General features: G+C 41.4%; 1 protein-coding gene and 1 pseudogene across 1 annotated transcript; both read right to left on the bottom strand.

Annotated features, from left to right (window-relative positions):
- The window catches only part of LOC149744707 (uncharacterized), a 33,082-nt pseudogene extending 21,534 nt beyond the window's left edge, over window positions 1–11,548 (bottom strand).
- Window positions 11,549–11,648: 100 nt separating this feature from the next.
- CLEC3A (C-type lectin domain family 3 member A) lies at window positions 11,649–19,049 on the bottom strand. Its single transcript, XM_022583136.2, has 3 exons — window positions 18,899–19,049; window positions 13,931–14,014; window positions 11,649–12,171 (listed from the first exon to the last, which is right to left on the bottom strand). The coding sequence occupies exons 1-3, from the start codon at window positions 19,011–19,013 to the stop codon at window positions 11,780–11,782; spliced, it is 591 nt and encodes a 196-aa protein (XP_022438844.2). The 5' UTR covers window positions 19,014–19,049; the 3' UTR covers window positions 11,649–11,779.
- Window positions 19,050–21,138: the final 2,089 nt, after the last annotated feature.

Genomic DNA, 21,138 nt, shown 5'->3' with positions numbered 1-21,138 from the left:
TTGTGCCGCACACATTGTGCTTGACACATCCACACATCTCATCCCATCTAAACTTCCGACAATACTCCTTTGAGCTTGGTACAAGTATACCCAGTGTTTACAGATATCTGAAGAGTTAAGAAATTTGCTTCATTTCACCTGGCTATTAGTCATTGGTAGAGCTCCTTAGGTGAACTCAGGTTGACTAATTCCTCCTCTTTTCCCTTACATTAGGCTACTTTCCAGTGTTTGTCATAGCGGGTGAGCACACAGGATTTGGGATCTGAGAATCTGGCTACCGGGGAGCTGAGAATTGTCTCCAGGGGCCTGACTAACACTTTGGTCCCCTTGGAGACTCCAGCAGATGCCTAGGGTAGAGTATGTGTGGGAGCGGGGGTGGAGGTCATCTTCTTTACAGTTGGGAAGATGGGCTCACAGTGGGATGACACAAGCAAAGAAGAATAAGAATAACTGGTATCCATTGGATACTTAAGGACATCTGCTAAGGCACCTATGGACAGTGTCTTATTCAATTTTCACAATAACCCAGAGGTGCAGGTACTATTATAATTCCCATCTACAGATGAGAGAATGAGCCTTGCAGAAGTTAACTTGCCCCAGTAAACTCAGGCAAGTTTGATAGTTAACTAGGAAGTAAGGAACCTTGATTGGTACCTAGGTCTGTCTGACCTCAGAGCCTTAATACTTTACTGCACTGCATCTCATATCAAGAGTGATTATTCTTTCTGTGCCACCAACTTAACAACTACTAAACCACAGAAATCTTTTATTTCTGGGCAGTTCAGCCAAGTAAGTTTTATCCCCTAATGACACAGCTCTTTTGCTTAGAGAGCTGCCAACCTGATATAACTTCCCTCTCTAGTTGCTGGTGGTTATTCATTCATTCAGGACTGCTGTTAATTTTAATGAGTTGTTTGACCTTTGGCCCCTATAACATTCATCAGATGAAAAGGAAGTTTCTTAACATGGAAAATCAGCAACAAATACCAAAAGCTCTAGTCCAACCAAGCCAGACATGCTTGAATAAATCTCCAGAGAGCTCAGGAAATGTCTGCTTGTGCCCTTGCCATTTGTACAGAGACATTTAACTCCAACACAATCTTTACTATCATTAGGTATTGCTAACACACCAATCTTAACCAGACAATCAGCTTTAATTTTTCTGCTGGAAAGAGAGCAACTTAAGCCTTTCACATAGTCTACATTACTGGTACTACAGATCTCACCCCATCACACACACACCACACACCACACACACACTCATACTTCCTCAGCAAAAAGAGACTTTTAAGATGCTAAAACGATAAAAACACTTAAGGCTCTAAAATACAGAAAGGAAACAGAAACCTTCCACAGTGGGTGGGGTAGGGGTGGGGGGTAAGAGTAGGCTACAAAGACAGCAGGAAGAATGTAAATTAAGCATAAAAGAGGATTTCCCCTCTCTGAAGTTGGAGAGATGTTGTTTGCCAAGAACGTCCTTTTCTGAAGATGCCTGTGAATAGGATTAGTTTCTTATTTGGTAATTTTTGGATTTGGGGAAAGAATCTCTTGAATTTTTAAGTTTTCCTTCTGTAATTTTTTATTTTTTCCTTTGGCCACAGTGCACAGCTTGTGAGATCTTAGTTCCCCAACCAGGGATTGAACCCTGGCCCTCAGCAGTGAGAGAGTGGAGTCCTAACCACTGGACTGCCAGGGGAGTCCCCCATAACTTCTTGACTTACATCTCTTGACTGAGCTCTTATTCTTCTGTTGTGAACAGATTGCTAGGAAAAAGTAACTTAGTGGAAAATATTTAAAAGAAGTGAAAGGAGGAAAGTGTATGTTGCTTCTGGTCAGAATTTCCCTACAAAATTTGTCATGAGTTGCTTTCTGCTCCACTCTTCCAGGACTGAGTCTCCACTGTCATAACCCACTCCCTACCTTGGAACTTGGGATGAAGGCTGGTTTTTGGGTACCGGATCCACGTTACTGGCAAATGAAAAAGTTCTTAACACTTTGTTTCTACTTCACAGGACTATTTTTCTCTTTCTCTTTGCCCCACCCCCTTCCTTTGAATTGGTGGACACACTCTGCTAAAAGTTTTTGTTTTTCCTACAAAGTAAGCTGCAACTTAAATCAATGGAAACCTCAGTTACTGAAATATTAAGCTTTCAAGTGAGTCAGTAGGGGTAATTGTAGCATGTGTTTGACAAGCACCAAAGTATCAAAATTAAATTGGTCCATTGAGGTCCACTTACATATATAAAACTTTTTCTCAATTTAAAAGTAATAGAGGGGCTTCCCTGGTGGCGCAGTGGTTAAGAATCCACCTGCCAGTGCAGGGGATGTGAGTTTGAGCCCTGGTCCAAGAAGACCCCACATGCCGCAGAGCAACTAAGCCTGTGCCCTACAACTACTGAACCTGCACTCTAGAGCCCGAGTGCCACAACTACTGAGCCCGCCTGCCACAACTACTGAAGCCCGCGTGCCTAGAGCCCGTGCTCCGTACAAGAGAAGCCACTGCAATGAGAAGCCTGCGCACCGCAACGAATAGTAGCCCCCACTCACCACAACTAGAGAAAGCCCACGTGCAGCAACAAAGGCCCAAAGCAGCCAAAAAAAAAAAAGTAATAGATGCTCATTTTATTTTTTAATTTTTAATTAAAAAATGTTTTATTGAGGTATAGTTGATTTACAATATTGTGTTAGTTTCAGGTGTACAGCATAGTGATTCAGCTTTATATATATTCTTTTTCAGATTCTTTTCCCTTATAGGTTATTACAAAATATTGAGTATAGCTCCCTGTGCTATATAGTAGGTCCTTGTTGGTTATTTATCTTACATATAGTAGTGTATGTATATTAATCCCAAACTCCTAATTTATCCCTCCCCTCCTTTTCCCTTTGGTAACCATAAGTTTGTTTTGTATGGCTGTGGGTCTATTAATAGATGCTGATTTTAGAAAGCATGCAAAATAACTAAAACAAAGAAGAAAGTAAAATTCACACATAAAATCCTGTCACCCAGCAGTAACAGCTATTAGCAATTTAATGTATTCCCTTTCAATCATGTGTTTTTGGTAATGGCTGCATGTCTAAAAATCTGGACCAGGGCCTGATCTGTTGTAAATTTAATATATATTTGTGTTATGTGGACAAAATGATTTGTGCATTTCAGGTGACCAGAGTCTGTTGTGTTTTTGATTTCTGTGAAAGTTCTGTCAGTTACAGCTATAAACAACATTAATCTGTTGTAAGTTACTCCTGCTTGATCTCCTTGTGTGTTTGACCTTGAAAGCCTGCTCTCTGGACTTACCTACATAAATCTGAGAGTACATGTTAATAGTACTAATAGATTAATTAGATAATATAGCCACATGTTAATATTAATTTTAATCTGTGGCATGCCACCAGAGGGGAGTGGCAGCATGCATTGTTAGGAAGAGCACTGGCCCTGGAGTCATCCAGATAAGGATTTTAATTCTGGCTCTGCAACTTCCAACCTTTGTAGCCTTAACAAATTACTTCATCTCTTGAGCCTTAATTTCCTCATTGCTAAAATGACATAGTGGGAAATTCCCTAGCAGTCCAGTGGTTAGGAGTCAGTGCTTTCACTGACATTGGCCCTGGGTTTAGTCCCTGGTCAGGGAGTTAAGATCCTGCAAGCTGCTCGGTGCAGCCAAAAAATGAAATGAAATAAAATAAAGCAAAATAAAATATTTGAGTTATCACACAGTGGGACTCAAAGAATTTAAAACAAAAATCATGGCTTGTCATGCCATATAAGTTTTTAAAAAATATTTATTTATTTGTTATTTATTTGGCTGCCTCAGGTCTTAGTTGCGGGCATGGGCTCAGTAGTTCCTGCGTGCAGGCTTAGTTGCCCGGTGGCATGTCGGATCTTAGTTCCCAGACCAGGGATCAAACCTGCGTCCCCTGCATTAGAAGGTGGATTCTTAACCACTGGACCACCAGGGAAGTCCCTGCCATATAAGGTTTTATTAGTGAAAAAGCCATACTGTTATAAGATTAAATAGTACCCTGGCATTTCCCCCCCAAATGATATCATGCTAAAAGACAACAAATATTAAAGTTGAGTGTTCACTCTTCAAAGGGGAACCCTAGGGCTGATTTTGGTTGCTTATTCTGGCTAAATCTACACCCTGGAAAAAACTTCCGTCATTTTAATCTTCCTCTCATTGTCCTCTGAATACTCAGGAAATTTCTTTCCTCAGAGCCACCTGGTACCTGATGTTTGAGCGCTTGCTTCTGAAAAGATGGGGGCCCTCCTCTCCCTAGTCCTTGGAACTCAGTTTGCAGCTGATGGTAGTTTTCATTTTCTAAGCATCTCCCGTGAGCAACAGACTGGGCAGTGCCTTTCTGCCTGCAGTGTCTCATGAAATGATCACAAGAACTTTAATTAAGTGGGAATATTATTCCATTTTCTAGATGTTATGAAATATTATCTGCATTTTACAGATGAGGAAACTGAGTCAGTTTGTGGGTTGCTTGCTCCCTGTTGTAAACCTGGTTTGATAATTAGCTTTGCCATTACAAGGCAAGGAGAAACGGCAGTCTTGTCCATCAGTTGTCAGTAGATCCCTGTGGTCAGTTGGTGTTGGGGGTCGAGAGGCTAAGGCAGGGAGCAGTCAGTTTTCCCAGACCCTTCCTCAGCTTGGTGCCCAGAGAAGGCGGCAGCCAGACCGCTGCCCCTTTCTCTCCAGGAAGCTGAGCAGGTGCTCCTGGAAGACGCCAAGCCGGATGAAAAAGTGGCCTTGCGGTTGCGCCAGCAGCCCTCCCTGTTATGGAAGCCCACTCCCAGTGGCGGGAGGAAGCGGACCCTTCGGAAGTCTAGAGCAATCTGCTGCGGGTGCGCGTGCGTCCTGCCTGGTCAGCTTCAGCACCCGGCCCGAGTGGACAGCGACGAGCGCTGCAGCCAGTCCCATCCTCCCGGCGCCCCGACTGGGTACCGGGTACTGCCGGTGGGCGCTTCGCCGCAGCCCGTACACGGCCACCTTGACCACCACCTGAAGCAGCACGGCTAGTAGCGTGCCCAGGCGCCCAGCACCTTCTTCCCCAGGACTTTCCCGAGCTGTCTCCGCGTATCCTTAGCTGCAGCCACTCCCCAGCGCAGGGCCCCATCCCTCCCTCAGTCCTCCACACGCACCTCTCTCAAGGCTCCTAGGGATGTCAGCGGGGAGGCAACCCAAACACATAAAGAGTTCCAGAAGAGGGTGGTGATAAGTATACCCCTTCATCAGGCTAAGGGCTCTAGTCACCCTCGGAGTCTGTCCTTCTGATGTCACTTCTTGAAACTTTCTAAAACTCCTTTGTTGTAACACCTACTTTATTTTATTTATTTTTATTTTTTTGGCTGCATGTGGTCTTCATACCTGCGCCTGGGCTTTCTCTAGTTGTGGCAAGCGGGGGCTACTCTTCGTCGCGGTGCGTGGGCTTCTCATTGCGGTGGCTTCTCTTGTTGAGGAGCACTGGCTCTAGGCACGCGGCCTTTAGTAGTTGTGGCACGCAGGCTCAGTAGCTGTGGTGCGCGGGCTCTAGAGCGCAGGCTCAGTAGTTGTGGCGCACAAGCTTAGTTGCTCCGCGACATGTGGGATCTTCCCGGACCGGGGCTCGAACCTGTGTCCCCTGCATCGGCAGGCGGACTCTCAACCACTGCGCCACCAGGGAAGCCCCATCCTGGTTTTTTAAGGTAACTTTTAATTTAATGCTGATCTCTATTCGCAGTTCTTAGTGCAGCTTGAATTTGTGTAACCCAAATGCATATACCAAATGTCATAATAACATTACCTGCTACCTGTGAGGCTTCTTCCAGGCACCTCTCTTACCCCCACAGTCCCATTCTTTGTCTTAGCTTAATTGAATAATTAATATTTCTGAAATCAACTATTACCAAAAAAGAAAAATTAACTCTGTTTATTTTTTTAATTAATTAATTAATTTTTATTTATTTGTTTATTTTGACTGTATCAGGGTCTTAGTTGCGGGCTCCAGAGCGCATGGGCTCTGTAGTTTGGGCACGCAGGCTCTCTAGTTGAGATGCGCGGGGCTGAGTTGCCCCGCGGCATGTGACATCCTAGTTCCCCAACCAGGGATCGAACCCGCATCCCCTGCATTGGAAGGCGGACTCTTAACCTCTGGACTACCAGGGAAGTCCCCTAACTCTATTTTTAATCCTAACAATTTTCTAAGGTAAATATGATGAATCCCTTCACATTATTGTTTTACTTTTATTGTGTATTTACATATTGGGAAGGTATTCAGCAAAGTAAAATGACTTCTTCCAGGTCACAGAGCATGGATTCTGGTATACAAATGCAGGACCAACTGACTCCAAAGTTAGTGGCATTACAGGGCATGCTGCCTCTTCAGTTTGCACGATCTATTTGGAAAGTAATTTCACACCATGATGCAAAGTGGCTAAAGTTATTCCTACCCTTTTATTTAATAATTCCACTTCTGGAATTTTTTTTTCTTCTTTTTGCCACTCGTGTGGTATGCGGAGATCTTAGCTCCCCGACCAGGGATCCAACCCGAGTCCTCTGCAGTAGAAGCATGGAGTCTTAAACACTGGACTGCCAGGGAATTCCCTGGAACTCAATACGGGAGAAAAACCTACAGTCAAAAAGAAAGAAAATTGCCACAAAATGTTCATTACAGCATTATTTACAGGAGAAAAATGAAAAGCAAAATTTCCATTTATTTATATAAAGACTAAATATTTATATTTAGATGTTTAAGTAAAATTCCATTTTTAAATGTATTAAAAATTGCAGTCATATATGTGCTCAATTAATAACACATTCGAATATTATGGAACCATAGAAAGTACATTATGGAAAAGCTAGGAAAATGGTTAAGTAAAATAAAGCAGGATATAACATTGCCTGATGATGTAACCTCTACAGCTTTGCGTGGATGGTGGTAAAATTAGACGCTGCTGGATACATGTGCTTAATAAATATTAACTGGATAAATGAGTGAAAAAGACCAAGATGCAGGATAATTTCTAAATGTTTTTACTTACTCTGCACATTTTTCTATCGTGAGATGTTTTGGTTATTTTACGGAACAAAACTCTTCTTTTTTAAAGATGTCATATCCAGAGTGTTTGCTTGCTCAGAAATTGTATTTTCAAATTTCAACTCACAGTTCTGTGGATGATCTGTCATTTCTACTGATAGATGAGGAAGTGGGGGCCCAAAAATTTATTCTTGCCTAAAATCACACATGTAGCATGTGTGGAGTCTAGGTCTTCTGACTCCAAGTCCCTTGACCTTAAATGACCTTGAACTTTGCTGGCAAGATACAGCCTCTGCATTGGGAGACAGGAAGTTGAATTCCAGTCCCTGCCCTGTCCCCAGCTTGCTGGGAGATTTGGGGTAAGTCATTTCTCTCAGGGTCTCTCTTGGACTTTTGCCCTGATGATTCCTAGGTCACTTAGTTTTCCATTCTCTCTTTCACTGTGTTAAAAGAGTTGTTCACTCATTAAAAGACAGTTCATCACTGTCTCTAGTCACTCCATCTTTCATCTCCTTTTTTTATTTTATTCTTTTGTCATTTTAATTGTGTCATTTGTTATGCCATTTTGTCATGTCGGTCTTTTGACATTTTGTCATATTTTCTGAAATGATTTTGTTTTTTCTTTGTTTATTGTATGTTTGCCTATCTAGATATAAGCTCGGTGAGGTCATAACCTAGACTATCCTGGCTGATACACAAACTCCAACTAGCTCAAATTCTCATAGAATTTACAGAAATAAAAACCAGGGCCTTAAGAATGATAAACTCAGCATTATGTGAAAACACACACACACACACACACACACACACACACACACACACATTTCCTCCCTTTCTCTCTCTTTTTCTCTCTCTCCCTCTCCCCCTTTTCCCTTCCTGCCCTATCATTGCTCATCACTGCTTCTATTTGTTATAATTCATTCTGCACATTGCATCCAACTGGAAGGGAAGTATTCTATCAGAGCCCTAAATTCACTTTGTCCCAATTTAGTGTCTCCAGCAAAAAAAAAAAAAAAAAAGTTTCAATACTCCCAGTGTCCATTGGCAACCACTGGAAAAGATTCTGATTGGGTTTGCCTGGGCTCTGTATGTCTCCCTGAACCAGTAGAAGTGTCAGCTATGCTTGTTTGAGTGTGTGCACAATTTTTTTTTTATTAGTGTATATTCAATTTGGTGTTTATTTCCAGGAATTTATTTAAATCCGTGCCCACTTTGTGGGTTTCAGTTTAGGTTAAACTAGATAGTAATAATCTGTAAATTCACAACTTTCATATGTAATTAGAGCTACTAGTATTTTCTTCTCAGACTCCAGTGGAGAGTCTTGCTCTCCTCCTGTGGACTAGGTTGTAATATCCTGGAGTGCAGATACCGTAACTTACTTCCTTTCTGTCCTTCCATATTACCTAGCATGATGCTTTATAGTTAGTAGGCGCCCTTTGAATCTCTTACAACAGATTAAATTAGTTACTTAAGTAGCTAAAATTGGTGGGCTTCTTCATTTGTTAGATGTGCTTTATTTGGTGACGATGATGGAAGTTCTCACTAATGTAAGAACAGGAAAAAGTTTCTATCTTAATTTTAATTTCAGAAATGTTATTCAGCATTGTTAGAGAAGAGAAAGGACCCATTGAACCTTGAGATATGTTCTCCTTCGAATCCCTAATTTGAATCTCAACTATTATTTCCTTTAACTAATTGATTTTTACTTTGTACCTCATTTAACAATATGGATGGAAGCATCTGTGATGGGTAGAGAAATTGCTCTTAGTATTGTTCTTCACACAGATGAATTGTAGATCCTACCCTTGACTTGAGTTAAAGGGAAACAAAACTGCTGGAATCGGCAGAGACTGTCTCTGGGCAAGTAGCTACAGCTTTAGACACTTGCTCTCAGACTGTGGCGTGTGGTCCAGCCCTGTTGGCTTGCACTAGATGCTTTTAGAAATGAAGAATCTGGGGGGCTTCCCTGGTGACGAGCCACAGCTACTGAAACCTGTGCGCCACATCTACTAAAGCCCGCACACCGCAACAAAGAGTAGCCCCGCTCGCCGCAACTAGAGAAAGCCCGCGCACAGCAACGAAGACCCAACGCAGCCATAAATAAATAAATAAATATATATATATATATATTAAAACAAACAAAAAAAGGGAAATGAAGAATCTGGGGCCTCAGTCCAGATCTATCGGGTCTGCAAGTTGATAAGGTTCCCATGTGATTTTTAAGCACAAGAATGCTTGAGAAACACTTCTTTAGAGATTAGAATCAGCTTTCTGGTAAATCTTGTAGGGACTTGACTACTTTAAATATAACTGCAGGAAGCCAAGGGTTTATACTAGGGATGACAATTATGTAGTATAAATGTTGGTGTCCTCCTATCATGAACTTGTGAGACATTGCTAATTGCTCATGGCACTCTTTCTACCAAGTTTCAGAATTCGTTATGTTATAGTCCAGGCAGCTTCCAAGGAGTGGGTGTGGCTTCTGGTTGATATGTTGGCTAAGTAATAAAGTCAAGGTCATGAGTCTGACCCTGGGCAAACCAGATAATCTCTTAATCTACTCCTTCCAATCTTGCTCTGTCTCCCATCCATCTGCCCCTTGTCTTGGTAACTCATCTTGATTTGCCCTCACTAACTAACCTTCCTCTGTTCCTTTGAATTAAGCTTCTCTGGAGCTTTCTGGTTGGGGCATTTGGGGGAACATGACCTTATCTATCACCATCTCCTAGGTACCCAAACTCTGACACTGACTTGTGTGAACCGGAGTTGTCTTTATTTAACCCTTTTGAAGCAGATTCAGACTGAATGCCCCATCAAGGTCAGGTGTTGGCCCAAACTGTTACCCCACATGAGGGAACAGGGAGATGGATTAGAGTCCACTTCCATTGCCTGTTTGAACAGACTTGACCTTGTCACAGCTCCTTCTGAGTTGCTAAGGATGTAGAATCTGAGTCAACTTTTGGCTTCTGGTCACAACTTCACTAATCCTGGGGGTGATTTAGGGCAAATTACCACACCTCTCTTCTTCAGTTTGTTCTTTTGTGAAATGAAATAATTCTAGAGCCTAAATCCCTAGATTTTTCCAAAGATAAATGAGAATTATGTAAAATTGAGCACAGTGTCTAGAATATGCTACTCATACTATCTATGAATCTCATTATTGTCATTATCTTTAAGGAGACTGTGGTTCTGTTGGCGTAGGAAGTTGGCCAGCATCAACCAAAACTAATTGCAGATACAAATTTTGTTTTTAAGTCTCCTCCTCTCCCTGGACTTTTTTTTTTGCCTGCGCTGTGCCGCTTCTGGGGTCTTAGTTCCCTGACCAGGGATGGAACCCAGGCTCCAGCAGTGAAGGCGCTGAATCCTAACCACTGGACCACCAGGGAATTTCATGGACTTTACTTCTTTATTGTCAAGTAAAACTATCCTTGTAGTACATCTAAATCACCGGTTTGATTAAATCCAGGGTATTTCCCCCTGAATTTTGCCAAGTCTGATATAAACCAACATAGTTTAAATAACTGTAATCAATACCCACATACATCCACATTGATCAGAATTCAGGCTTTATTATTGTGCAATGTAAAGAACTAAAACTTAATTCCAAGCATACATAATTAAAGTTTGTAGAGAAGGATTTTGCTCCCAAAACACAATCAGCATTTAAAGAAAAAAAAAAGACATTTATTTGAAAAACAGAATATACTTAGAATTGTTTGCTCCTAAGAAGCCCATTTCCCCCAAGTCTTGACTTCGTAATTTCATATTAAGCAATGACGTTACTTTACACAATCTAGTGAAACAATTTAGTGGGAATAGCAGAATAATAAAAAATAACATAGACATGTGACTCCAAAATAATATTATTTAAATCCAGCTTTCAACCTCCAAATATAGATTGCTCATAATAGACTTAAATATATGATTGTTAAATATATATAAGTATGTAAAATATGTTAAAAAAAAGGAAACTAACATGTCATATCCACCCTTGATTTCATAAAGTCAGGTAGAGATGTTAATGCAGGGAAAAAGTAGACTTTTTAAAATTTTCTTTTTCTATACAATCTGCTACTCTGTTCTGTCTTAGGGTTACCAATACTGCCTTAATATTTCCTTCCAGATCTTTACTTGGAACTTCCAAAAAAAAAAAAAAAAAAAGATGTGTATATGGCTGGAGGGCTGGGGGGAGTAGGATGGGTTTGAAGAAAATGGAATTATATCAGAACCTCTCTGAGACGTTCATGTTTTGATGTGACAGAGAAGATACTAGTCCCGCCAGGGGATGCTGCAACTCAAAGAAAGGGTGATGGACTAATAAGATACTATCATTAGGATGGAACAGATTGAACATCAGACTGAAAAGTTTTTGGATTATGTAGCACCTCATCAATCAAATATATCCTAAACTTTTAAGAGAAAATCTTCCAGGTCGTCTAAGCTTGCTTTTCTGGCTGTTGTATTTTTAACACTAACCTGGTCGATACAAGTAGGAGGGACCAGGAGTGAGAAAGGTCTGATAGCCCATTTTGCAGAAGCCCCTTTAACAGTGTGTACATGGCTAGATCATTATTTTCTGCTCCCCCATACCCCAGGGAGGGCAAAATCACAATACAATGTGGTAGCAAAACTGGCTGACTCTTGTATTCCTGTGAACACAGAGTCCCATGAGGGAGGACAATTTTGACTTATTCTTGGGATCCATCAGCCTATAAATCATGACGGATCTTGCTTGGGAGACACATTCAAGAAGGGTCTATCAGGGGATGGCGAACTCACATATGTACCTCTTGCTGCTACGACAGACCTCGTCACTCCATTTGCCCTGGGCTGACTGTGAGAAGAGGACACAGTTTTCCCGCTTGCCACCGTTAGGCTGTGCAAGGTCCCAGTTGAGGAAGGAGATGGCGACTCCATTGATATCGACAAACTTGCCTTCTGTGACCATGTCGTTGATGCCCAGCCAAAAGTCATTGACCCCCGGCAGGCTCCTTTTACCATAGTCTCGGATGGCATTGATTTCATCGGAGGTTCTGGGGACAACCAGCGTCCCTCCCTTGGAAATGCAGTCTTCGTTGGCTTCGTGGAAGTGCTTCAAGCCTTCCAAAGCAAGGTAGCACTTCTTGTGAAATTTTGTGCCTCGGAGACAGACTGTAAAGATGTGAAATTTGACATATTAAGATGCTTTTGTAGTATAATAATCCAGGACTGGATCTGGCCAATAGCATTAAATAGTTGTGGAATGAATGATGTGCAGTGACAATGGTGAGTTAGCATGTACTAAAGACTTTGTATGAGTCAGACACTGTGCCAAGTACTTTACATAAATGAACTCATGTCATAATCACAACCATCCCATGAAGTGAGTTTTCATTATGCCCATCTTTACATATCAGGATAGTGAAGCTTAAAGAAGTTGTTACTTATTAACAACTTAGCCTATAAAAAGGTGACTTACCCATCACATAAGATCACAACTACGGAAACCCAGGTCTGCCTCACCCTTAAACCCTGGCCTTAAGCCTCCTGCTGCTTGAATATATACATGTTCGCTAGTTTGTGTAGCTCCATTATGTGCTGAATTTCCTTGGAACTTTTGGAACTGGTTGGTGTGCCACAATTATTAGAAAACAAACAAAAACAAAAGTGAGTTTGCATGTGGAGCGATAGGGCTTTTCTTATGCAGATAACTGAGCCCTGGTAATATTGTTTGTCTTACCCAGGATAAAACAAATAGAAAGAAAGTTTCGAGGCATAACGTTGGAGAGTCAGGCTCCAGGGCTGTAGCGCCTAGACTTAGGTGTCAGTTCTGACATTTACTAGCTGTGTAAGCTTTGGAAAAATTATTTCATTTCTCTGTGCCTCAGTTTCCTCATCTGTAAAATGAGGATAATCATAGCAGCAGCATCTGATAAATTGTTGGAGGATTAATGCGTTAATGTTTATAAAGTATTATTATAGTCCCCAACTGTGGTTAGAGGGTTAACAAAACTCTCCCCTTCTGCAACCGCATTTGGCCGTCCTTTAACTTTCTAATTCTGTTCCCCTGGAAACCTGATAAAGGGCCCTGTCACCAGTGTTACTAGGCAACGTTGCTTATGGTAAAAATGACTCAGGATCAGTAACATACAGCTGGCCTGGGAGTTATAAATACTTGATGGAAAAGCTGTAACTTCAGTCCTCCTTGAAGGTAGTAAGTCTTATAATTGGGCAGTTCTCTTGTGAGACCCTCAAAGCTCTGCTTTTGGAGTTCCTATGAGAGTATTCATTCCTGAGGTTGTGAACCTTACAAGCCAGGGATGTTCCTGAACTTACCTAGTGTGGCTCTCGTTTCCTTGCCCTGGGAGCCAGCAGAGTAGCTCCTGGACAGCAGTGGGTACAGCTGCATAGGCTGCCAGGAGCGCTACTCCATGAAAAGGGAACACTGGATGCTGCCCTCTGCTGGCAAGCTGTGGCTCTAACCACTGGTCTTCTCTGCATGTGTTGCCCTACTTGTCGGGAGTGAGTCCTCTGATCCTGTGTTCAGTTCAACCTCGGCGATCTCCCAATGGGCACTTAGTAAACATCTAAATAATGCTGATTATTTTAGCTAGCTAATACTTCTTCAGTTTTCTTTCATTGCCCATTAAAGAAGAATTATGGACGGACTTTTAAAATGTATTATTGAAATGCCTGGTTTTATTTCTATACCACCCATTTACAGTAGTAGGGAGTGGAAAATCAAGCTAATTTCCCCAAACAGTCATCTCCCCAGCTTTTAGATCCTTTCTCCTGGACACGTCTCTGGCTTGTCAATGTCTCTTTTAAAAAAATGTCGCTTACAACTCAACACGTACTCTCTATATGGTTTGAATTGCTGACAAATCACAGTTTCTTTTCCTATCTCGTTTGAGATGAGATGGGATCTCACCTGTCTGCAGGGCTTGCATTTCCTTCAGGGCATTGACTTCTCTCCAGAGCTTTTCCACTTGAGTCTTCAGGTCTCCATCCTTTTCTGAGGATATTTTAGGGTAGGGTGGGATAGGAGGAATGAAAAACATATGATTAAAATAAGATACAAATAAAACAAAATAAAATAAAGCTTTGGAATCCAGAATCTAAGGCGAGGGTGATTTTGATGAAACTGAGCCCAGTGTACGTGGAAAATAATGCATGAAAATAAGTTAGCCAGGAAGATGTATAAGGGCTTGGTGGGAGTAATAATATTAGAAGGTCCTTCTGGGGGATGGGGCTCCTGTCTGTTGCTCCAGCCCCACCCTGTGGGACTCGCCCTCCATCACCAGACTTCAGACTTGTTGATTTCAGATGCATCCTAGAGCAATCCGTCTCATCTCAGGATGCTTCTTTTGTGTTCCTTCTGCCTGGAACACTCTTGCCCAGCTCTTGTCCATCTCCTTATCAAGCTTAAAGTTCTCCTCTTCTTCTTTTTTTTTTTTTAACATGTTTATTGGAGTGTAATTGCTTTACATTGTTGTGTTAGTTTCTGCTCTATAACGAAGTGAATCAGCTATACATATATCCCCATATCCCCTCCCTCTTGAGCCTCCCTCCCACCCTCCCTATCCCACCCCTCTAGGTGGTCACAAAGCACCGAGCTGATATCCCTGTGCTATGCGAGCTGATATCCCTGTGCTATGCGGCTGCTTCCCACTAGCTGTCTATTTTACATTTGGTAGTGTATATATGTCCATGCCACTCTCTCACTTCGTCCCATCTCACCCTTCCCCCTCCCCTTGTCCTCAAGTCCATTCTCTACGTCTGCATCTTTATTCCTGTCCTGCCTCTTCCTCTTCTGAGAAGACTTTCTGATCATCCTCTCTACATTAGCATCCCTCTGGCTGATCTCTTTCCTTGAACCTTTATTTTTCTTCCGCACAATTTCTGCAATCTATAATCGTCTTCCTTTACTTACTTAATATCATCTCTCTGGTTGTCCATGGTATTCCCGATGTTTAACATGAAGCTTGGCACATAATCAGTCTCATAATGTTTGCCGAGTGAACGGACACTTCATGGCATGCAAAATACTTCTGTGTTATTTTCATTTACTCTTCAAAAATAGTTATGAGTGGAGGAAAATGAGATTCCCATTGAAGGATGAGAATGAACTCAACGAGCTAAATTGGCAGATAAGTGGTAGAACTCACACTCAGACTTAATTGGGTGCCCCAGTCCCCTGTCCCCAGTATCCGTACTCAGCTGATGTTCCAGGTATAGTGGCTCCTAGCAGGGTTCAGTGATTTTCATGGAGAAGCAGGGAAAGGCAGTGATAAAAAGCCCTCTAAAAATGCTTCTGCATTAGGAATTAGCAATTTACTTAGTCTTGAATGTCCCTGGATGAGGTTAGTCTTCGTGGCTGTCCTTTAACAACCTTGGGTATAAGTAAGTAGTAGAAAATGAGCAGCCTTAACTAAATAAAAAATCCAGACCTGATGGGGACTGTCTTAGGAACTGACAGCTTGTGAGCTCTTCAAAGGCAGGAATTATAATAGATCTTAATAAATATTAAAAGCCACCATATACTGTGCACCGGGAGGTTAATTCTTTCAGTATTACTATGAGACGGACGCTATCATTTCACAAAAGGAGAAAGAGAGGCACAGAAATCTGAATTAACCTGTCAAAGGTCACCCAGCTAGTAAGGTGCAGAGTTGGGATTTGAATCTCTCTGGCTTCAAGTCTGTTCTCTTCCCACCCCTCCCGTCTGCTTCTGCACAGTGACCACCTTTACCTGGTTGGTCCCTAGTACATGGCCTCGAATAGCTAAGATGCTTGAAGCTTGGTATGGCTGTTCCTAGCTGCCTTTTTGTGGGGATACCACATAGGGAATTTCAGGACAGGACCAAATCCAAATGTGCTGATTCACTTTACCCTCCCACCCCTTTTCTTTTTTTGGCCACACCGCACCGCAAGCAGGATCTTAGTTCCGTGACCAGGGATCGAACCTGTGCCCCCCGCAGTGGAAGTGGGGAGTCTTAACCACTGGACCGCCGGGGAAGTCCCTCATTTTCCCCTTAAACATACGCTTTGCAAGCCAGGTGTTTCCACATTTGGGTTAGGAAATGCCTTCTGGGGTATCCAGGGATGGACATCAATTCTCAAAGCGTCCAGTAGCTCAGCTGAGAAGGACAGTAACTCAAGGGTTTCCTCAACGGGACCATAGAATCCAGAATAAATATAAGGGTACCTTCAGGATGCAAAGCCATCGCCTGTTGGAGGCCAGGCTTGCAAAGACTGCTGAAGTTTTCTCCCAAGTTACGAGTTGTAAACCATACAAATGTCACCCCCAGTCCCTCTTGGCTTCCTGCTCCATGCTATTTAAATAAAGGGCCTCCATAGGGAAGCTGTAAACATTGTAATTAACATGAAGACACATGAATTATTATTAGGCTCTTGGGAGATCACTATGGAAGTCGTTATCCAGGTGGCTTGGCTTCTGCTTCTGTCCTTTGTGAGAAATGTGGATGTGTTTTGTTGACAATGAATACAGGGAACAACTATTTCACAATCAAAAAATTTATTTTTGATTCATGACTACAACATAATTTGCATTGCTCCACCTAATTTGTTGAGACCTATGAAGCAAATAGCAGGGAAAACTTGGTTTTGGAGCTAAATCACTCAACTGCCATTTCGAGTTTTTAAAAAAGGCTCCCTTTCATTTTATTATTGTTGTTCTCCAAAAGCAGGTGCAGTGTAGGAATGCAAAAATAATTCCTGGAATAAATGACCAGTAAGCGTATGAAAAATACCTCAACTTTGTTAACCATCAAAGAGATGCAAGTTAAAAGGTTTTTGGGTTTTGTTAGGCTGGCGCAGCTTAACCTGATGATAGGATGTCAGGTTGTCAAGGTGTGAATGGGTGCTCTTATACGCTGAAGATGAGAGCATGGGTTCATGCTACCATTTTGACAGACAGTGTAATTAACCTACAATTTTACTTCTAGAAGCGTATCATCACAATATTCTAGCATGGGGATCAATATCTGTTTACAAAGTAGTTCACTGAGGCATTGGATCATAAAGGGATGGATTTGATGAACACGAAAGTTCACCAAGAGAGAACAGATTAAATAAGTCATGACCCATCCATAAGGGAATATTATGCAGCTGTTAAAAGGGCTGAGGTATGCCTTATATTTAAGGTTATCCAAGATTTAATAGATAAAGTCAATTAATTTGTCTGCCAAGTACTTTGGATAGCCAACTCTTATTTTGTTAAAAGTATCAATTTTTAATCGGACGTTAAAGAAAACTCTGGGGATACTATCTCCTAACAGTTAATAGGGGGTAATTCTGTGGAAAGGATCGAGAGAGAAAAAATGGCTTTCGCTTTTGATTTCATAAACTTTGGTATTCTTTCCAGGTACTTAAAATATTTAAAAAACGTATGGGGGAAAGAAATGTTTAGCAAGTTTAGGCTAATGGTTTCACTTACTGTAGAATCTACTTTCTCGGATCTCAAAGCAAAAATGAGCAAAACTGCTTTGGGAGGATGATATTTAAAATGTGGACCCGTCTGTTAAAAAACAAACAAAAGCATGTGTGCATGCTTGTGTGTGTGTCTTGGAGGGTAGGGCATAATAACCTGAACTACAACTGAGAAACACCCACACAGCACGCACACACACACTCACATATTCAAACACCTCCCTGCATCCTTACTGGGTGGTCACCACTTTGCTAAGTCCTTCTTTATGGTAAACAAATGCTGGCAACAAAAGTATTCCACATCTTCTCTCCCTCCTTTTCCTGTCTTCATCACTCATGAGAAATATTTTAATCTATCATTAAAAGGAATAACAGAGGAGTGTAATATTTTATAAGGAAAAAAGATTCCACTTAAGAAACTTTGCATCAGACCTAAAGTGTATAAATAAATATTCCTGGAAAAGGGCACTGTGTAATCTTAAAAACACGGTGCAAGATAAGCTCCCTTTTACCCACCAGCCATCCGTGTTGTGTTAAATCAAGACTTTAATGTTATTTGTATCTTTGGTGTGTTTTGTTACTAATGAAGTGAAATTGATAGGGAAATAGTGTCCTAATATTTACCTTGAAATATCCTGATATGAAAACGACTCAGGATGAGATAAAACATCACCCCACACTTTTCTTGATGCTTTTCCTTTTGATTTGGTTTTAGCATATTGCAAATACATTGCCATCATCATTGTTCCTTGCAGGATTTTTTTTTTTAATCTCTTAACCTAATTCAAGCCACCCCAAATTTGGGTTTGCTTGGAGATTGTTTTGCATTAAAATGTCTTCAAATGCTACATGACGTTGTTTGTTGAAATATTTTTAAGTGAAAGAGTTTCAACTTCTCTATGACATTAAAATCTTAAAAATATAGTATAGACTGTCCTTATATTGCCAGGGATATGAAAATATACCTACATGATAACTAATGATGAAACGGAAGTCACATTACCAATAACGTTATCCTCTAGTGCACATTTAATAAGATTATAGTCATCTTGCAGGTATATGTGAACATCATACAATATCTACGAGTGAAATGGTATACCCTGTTAATCAGTCTCTTCTACTTGATCCCTCATTCCAAATACCTGATGTTGTATCCAGGTTATCACCCTCCAAAGAGCATTCTCATGCCTAAGCTCACCTGACAAAGGATATACAGTACAGAATACAATACAGATATACAATGCAGCCTACCACTTGATTCCTTTAAATATCAAACTGTCCCAGAAAATTAAGAGGTCACTCAGTCCCCTGAAAATGCCATATGCACCTGAAGCCACGGTACGGTCACCAGAGCTAGTGTCCTTGAAGAATCTGGAAATGAGCATCGTCCAGCTCCTCCCCGCCCTGAGCTAGCCTAGAGTTTTGCGGGACGGAGAGACCCCGTTACCTTTCACTCGGCGTTTGCTGTGCTTCCTGGCTTTGAACTTGGACGTGTGGCTGGTGGTCTGGTCCAGGAGTAAGGTGATAAGCAGGATGTAAATTACAAGTCCATTCTTTGCCATGGCTCTCAGGCAAGTCTGACAGCCACTGTGCCAGCTCCTCTGAAGTACGAGGGGGCAGGTAGACTTCCCAGCCACATCTTGCCCTGAAGTGCCTGGGGCCACCTTTATAAAAGCACGCTGTGCGGGTTGGCTGGAATCCTGCTGACGGAACGTTGGAATGCCTCTGCTGGCTGCAGCATAAGGTGGCCCCTGTTCTCGTGTCTTCTTTAGGCTTTAAAAAAAACTTTCCTCCTAGGAAAATTTTTCCTACTTGACTTGCCTTTTCAGAGCATATCAGAGTTTATTAAGGGACTAACGGTTTCATTGTTGTCTTTTTCTCTTTTCTTTATTTCTTTTTTTAAAATTTAAAGTCCAGGAAGCATGGGGTCTGTTTGTGAAGACCCCAATATTTAAGTCTTTGGTTTGGCGGTCTGAAGTTCACTTAATGTTCTGGGAAATGTATTCAGTGACACACACACACAAATCTAGGAAAGTTATTGTGTGCGTGCGTGTGTGTGTGATGCCAGAGCACCACCTGTGTCTGTTCACACTCACGTGACTACACAGCTCATGTGGAACTTGGGAAGGGTTTGCTTGCAGGGAGTAACGAAGGCGGTCGAAGGGGACAGTCCATGATCAAGTATAAGGCCTTCTGTTAGGATTTTGTAGATTCACCAAGAACTAGATTCTTGGGAAAACACACCTTAGAAAGAAAAGAAAAGAAAGACGGTGAATTTTTTCCATAAGAATTAAAGTAACATATAAACTATTGTTATCTTGCATATCTCCACCAACCAACACTTTTTTCTTTGAAATTTTTCCAAACACCTAAAAAACACTTTCAAAGGAAGTACAGAAATAACGGAGAAATATAATGAAAGACTTGGTATAATTATTCTTACCCAAACAATGGGCTTTAAGGAAAAGTACTGAGAACCAGGCAGGCTTTTTGCGACACAAGCAAGGGACCTCCATGGGTGCGACCAAGATGGAGTGAGTTAGACCTTGGGAAAGGCCTCCGCGCTAACTGACTCCGTTCATATCACTGTTGGGTGACCAGGTGCAGATGGAGGCCAGGGTTTGCAGATTTTGGAAGGTCTGAAGGACCAAATCCATTTTATCTTTTTTTTTTTTTTTGAGACAATACAGGAAGAATCAAGGGGCGATTGATTCCTTCTGAACGTTAGTGAGGAAAATGAGTCTAATCCATCTTCATCTCCTTCTTGCTAAAGCCACTTGTAGACTACCTATGTACTGACATCAAAGGAAGACCACTGATGTAGGAAAGTCTAACATAATCTAGAGATGTAAGTGTGAGATAAAAAATGAAGATTTTACTTGTAATGTAAACTCCTTGTACCGATGTGGACAATCTACGTGTAGGCATTTGAGAGCGTTGTAGAAACAAGCTGAGCTAGGTTCACGTCCTTCTTTCATCTGTTTAGCAGCTGTGGGATCTTGGGCAAGTCACTGAACCTCTCTGAGTCTTTACTCATCTTAATAGTGGGACTAGGGCTACTAACTTTACAGGGCTGTTGGAAAGATTAAACGAGACAGTGACTATAAGCGCTTAGCACAATGTCCAGTGGTTAATAAGAATAGTGATGATGATAATAGCAATAATATCTGAATATCCTGACCATAAATTATAGTAGTATGGTAATGGCAGATATTTCTGGTCTTTACAGCAAGCCCACGGGATACGCGTTCTAGTTTTTTTAAAAAAAATTATTGGAGTATAGTTTTTTGCATTCTCTCCATTTTATAGATGATTGAAACTGAGCCTCAGAAAAGTTAAGTGGATTGGTTTAGTGTCACTCAGGTCCCAAGGGTGGGAGTAGAATTTAAAATCTAGTTCTGATCGACTCTTTTGATCTGGGAAACATGTGCTTTGATTTAAAAAGGGAAAAGGATCAATGTTTTACAGTTATCTTGTGATTGATCCAAAAAGCTTTCTGCCAGCTTCTCAGGTCCTTTACTCTGAGATTGCAAGTTATAGAACAGTGGTGGAAAGCTAATGATTCCTCTTAGATCTTTGATCTGTGCTATGTTCAAACTAGGCTTATAAGAACACGGTCTTTTTTCTTCAGAATAAATCTATACTGTTTTAAGCTCTTTTCTCTTTCCAGGAAAGCCTCTGACACTT

The sequence above is a fragment of the Delphinapterus leucas genome, chromosome 20 (assembly GCF_059928025.1).
Source record: "Delphinapterus leucas isolate spDelLeu-1000000601 "Yukka" chromosome 20, BTC_Dleu_Yukka2, whole genome shotgun sequence".
Taxonomy (NCBI): domain Eukaryota; kingdom Metazoa; phylum Chordata; class Mammalia; order Artiodactyla; family Monodontidae; genus Delphinapterus; species Delphinapterus leucas.
This window is presented reverse-complemented; position numbering and strand designations above follow the sequence as displayed.